At 39.7% G+C, this 3,833-nt stretch overlaps 2 protein-coding genes across 2 annotated transcripts in view; both read left to right on the top strand.

The window, feature by feature from the left end:
- Nucleotides 1-1,039, top strand: part of LOC118600018 (median body protein-like) — an 8,039-nt gene extending 7,000 nt beyond the window's left edge. The window contains exon 2 of the mRNA XM_036216571.1: nt 1,021-1,039. Coding sequence (XP_036072464.1) covers nt 1,021-1,039 — 19 coding nt within the window. The remainder of the gene's footprint in view (nt 1-1,020) is intronic.
- A 1,606-nt stretch (nt 1,040-2,645) lies between these two features.
- Nucleotides 2,646-3,833, top strand: LOC112160614 (the record flags this gene model as incomplete). Its single annotated transcript, XM_024295260.2, is given in 1 exon segment — nt 2,646-3,833. A coding segment is annotated over 1 exon segment (1,188 nt), but the record flags the coding sequence as incomplete, so codon positions are not given.

Genomic DNA, 3,833 nt, shown 5'->3' with positions numbered 1-3,833 from the left:
AAAAAAATTAAAAATCTTTCTGCTGTTTAATATTTGTGAAAAAGTCACAGTCAAAATGGTAACTTCAAAGTTCAATAATCTAAATCCTTATTGACATACCATCTTTGGAGTGTACCATTCTATTCATACCTATCATATCATCACAATCAAATGTTTTTGAAAAGAATTGTTTTTGTTTTTTTCTTCACTTTTGAAGCACCCGTTCAGGTCAATGAACCGTTTAAATGCTAGATTTAGCAATCAAGCAATCACACTTTAGAAGCGCATTAGTTAAAGCACATTCACTCCATTTTTTTCCCATACTGAAAAATATTTTGTCGTGGAAATCAGACAATATTGACTGTTCCCTTAAAAAACTAATATTTTGTAATTTACCAAAAGTAAAGCAGCATGAATTTCTGGCTAAAAGCAACTTTTATATGCGATACAGTCGCTGTGCTTATTGCTGTGATCATAAAATAAAGGTATTTTAACCATTTTATTACAATGAAATACATTAAAATTCAGGCAGATTCAATTAAAGTTAAACATTTTTCTGGTACAGTTTTGGGATATATCGCGATACATATCATATCGTAAGACGTGTATCAGGATACATATTATATCACCAGACTCTTACCAATACACACCACTAACTGAGAGTGTTAACAGGATATCCAATTAGAGCAGATCTTATTCTTCGTTCAGCAGATTCTGTTCCAAGCCCCTTATTTGTAAATTGAGGTTTTAAGTCAAATTCTAGTTGTCAGTAAATGTTGGAAACATTATGGTTCCCGAAAACTTTGCCAAATCTACAGCAGTGATAGTTTGCCAAACCTGAGAGAACTGAAAAGACTATTATGAGAACATGAACAGATGTAAATGTCTTCTCACCTTTGTACCACACCTCTAAGGGAGTCAGCTTATAAATAACCTGATCTCCTCATCAGCAGTTGGAGCAGAAGCAGCTGCAGGGATAAGCAGGAAAGCGTCAAGGCAGAATCCTGTGATAACATGACCTGGATGAGTGAGACTTCACAGACAGAAAGAGTTCAACTGAGGACAAGTGGGGTACAGTCTCCACTAGCTTCTCAAGCATAAACCACAAAAATTGAGCATTTTTTAAAACCAGGCCCTTTTTCTTCATATTGCAAAGTCCTCAGACTGCTGTGTGAGTTCAAAACACACTGGAGCCCTCTTGTGTCATAGTAGTATTTTATTTGAAGTCAAATCCTTCTGGCCTGCATGCTAAATAGAGCAGCAAACAAGCATTAGTTTGTACTGAAAGTGCTCAGCAGTTAATCTCCTGTCAACACCTCTCACTAGTTGCCAAAGCACAATTCTGTCTCTGAAACATTAGTGAGTGGTTTACAGTAAATTATATTTAACAGAACCAAATATTACATTAGCACCGGCCCATTCCCTGTGTGAAATGCCTGTTGTTGTATTTGCTGAGGACTCGTGAAATATACCTGTTCATGATTGATCACACCTCTGAATGAGTCCATTTTGTAATAAAACAAGTTACTACATTTTTCAGAGTATCAGTCACGGCTGTAGATGGGCCCAGACCTTTAGTAGACATGCTTACTAGCCACTTTTTACCGGTCCAACTGCATCATCAACATTGAAAGCATTGATTCATCCTGCCTTGTATCAATGGTTCAGGATGGTGGTGGTGGTACAATGGTGTGGGGGATGTTTTCGTGGCACACTTTGGGCCTATTAGTACCAGTTGTATGGGGTAATGTAACTTTCAAAAATAAACCTATTCATAAGTACAAAGTTGTGTACAAATTAATATTTTGTGCACAACTTTGAAGAAAAAAATATGAGCACAACATTTGATTTGATGATTAAGATACAATCATACAAACAATGAAATGGACCTGGAAGTGGTGGCAAAAAAAGAGAGAAAAATGTTAATATAAGAATCACCCGAGAAGCAGGGTGGATCATCACGGTACTACAGCCGGCAAATCTGCAGCAACTGTGTGATGCTTTCATGTCAATATGGACCAAACTGTGAGGAATGTTTCCAGTAACTTGCTGAATTTAAGCCATCAAGGCAGTTCTGAAGGCAAAAAGGGGATCAAACCTGGTACTAGCAAGATAGACCTTGAAAGTGTCAGTGAGTGTAATAAACATGAACCCTTTCCTATTTTATATTTTTCACATTTTGTACTGTAGTGCAGTTATTCAAGTTAAAAAAATGACCCATCTATTTTATTTATTTAGGTATTTGCTCAGTTGCGAAACAGGACAAAAAAAGTGATGTCACACATCATTTCTAATGACATCATAATGAGAATGTGTGATGTCATCAGAAGAACATGAGTTAAGACAAAAAAATGTATGTCACACATCATTTGTCTTTCGATGACATCATGGTGACAATGTGTGATGTCATCAACACATGAGTTAAAAGTTCTTATACATGACCCCCGAAAAATGGCTGACATCTCCTTCGCAAGGCAATCGGTGGCCCTCCCGAGTTTGTTCACCAAAATGTTTCGCTTCAGGAAGAGAAATCAACGTCACCAAGACGCATCGACACAAGGTGCCGAGATGGAATCTGAAAAGACGCCACCGGCTCCAAAGCAGGAAAAGAAGAAAAAGGGTTTCTGGCGCTTCTTCAAAATAAGCCTGAGACCTAAAAATAAAATTCAGGCTTCGGCATGGGACAGTGAGGACGAAAATGAACCTTGCTGCTCCAAAAGCCTAAGACCTGACTATAAAATACAGGCTTCGGCATGGGACAGTGAGGACGAAAATGAACCTTGGTACTCCAAAAGCCTAAGACCTGACTATAAAATACAGGCTTCGGCCTGGGACAGTGAAGATTCAGGGTCTGAGGAGGAGATATTAAAAGAGTACCAAAAGTACTGGCTGGATACCTCAAGTGAAGACGAGAATGAACCTTACTGCTCCAAAAGCCTAAGACCTTACTATAAAATACAGGCTTCGGCCTGGGACAGTGAAGATTCAGGGTCTGAGGAGGAGATATTAAAAGAGTACCAAAAGTACTGGCTGGATACCTCAAGTGAAGACGAGAATGAACCTTACTGCTCCAAAAACCTAAGACCTGACAATAAAAAACAGGCTTTGGGATGGAACAGTGAGGATTCAGAGTCTGAGGAGGGAAAGGTGAAAGACAAGGGGAAGCGCCCGCTCAACCCGAGATATTATCACCCGAAAAAACGCAGACCGGCCACTGAGGAGGAGGACCCTAAAAAGGAAGAAGGGGAGGATGAACCTCAATGTTTGGGAGAAACAAACAACATCCAGAAGCTTGAAGAAGTTCTGGAGGAGGAGGAGGTCCAGCACAGTGAGCCTAAACGCAAAAAAGGATTCTTCCGGACTCTACTACGGAAACTTAAAAAGAAAAAACATCCTAAAGTTCCAGAAGAAGAGCAGAGTTCACCGTCAATTCTGAAGAACAAGGAGACTTTGGAGAAACAAAGTATTGATCTTGATGAATACTTTTCCCAACGTAACCTTTGTTCCAAAGAAATACAGACAGAGGAACAACTGGATGTATCCCACATGAGGGCAAAGGTCGAACTGGCTGAGGCAATGCTCCATTTAAAGCAAGAACAGGTCGAAGTTGCGAAGTTACGAAACGATGTCTTGGTCCTGCAAAAAGACTTGGAGATCCTATCGGCAAACTTCAGATTTGAGGCTGCTGCAGTGGAGAGAAAAAGGATATTGTTAGAAATCGAGAGGAAGGAAATCCTCGATTTAAGGAGAAGTTATGAAAGGGACAAGGCAGAACTCGAAAGTAGAAAAGCTGCCCTCCAGGAGGTGCAAGACATAATGGCGCAAAGGGACGCCACATGCACAACCTCTTTGGA

This window comes from Oryzias melastigma, linkage group LG3 (assembly GCF_002922805.2).
Source record: "Oryzias melastigma strain HK-1 linkage group LG3, ASM292280v2, whole genome shotgun sequence".
In the NCBI taxonomy this organism is placed as follows: domain Eukaryota; kingdom Metazoa; phylum Chordata; class Actinopteri; order Beloniformes; family Adrianichthyidae; genus Oryzias; species Oryzias melastigma.
The sequence above is the reverse complement of the archived record's forward strand: the minus strand, read 5'-3'. Positions and strand labels throughout refer to the sequence as shown.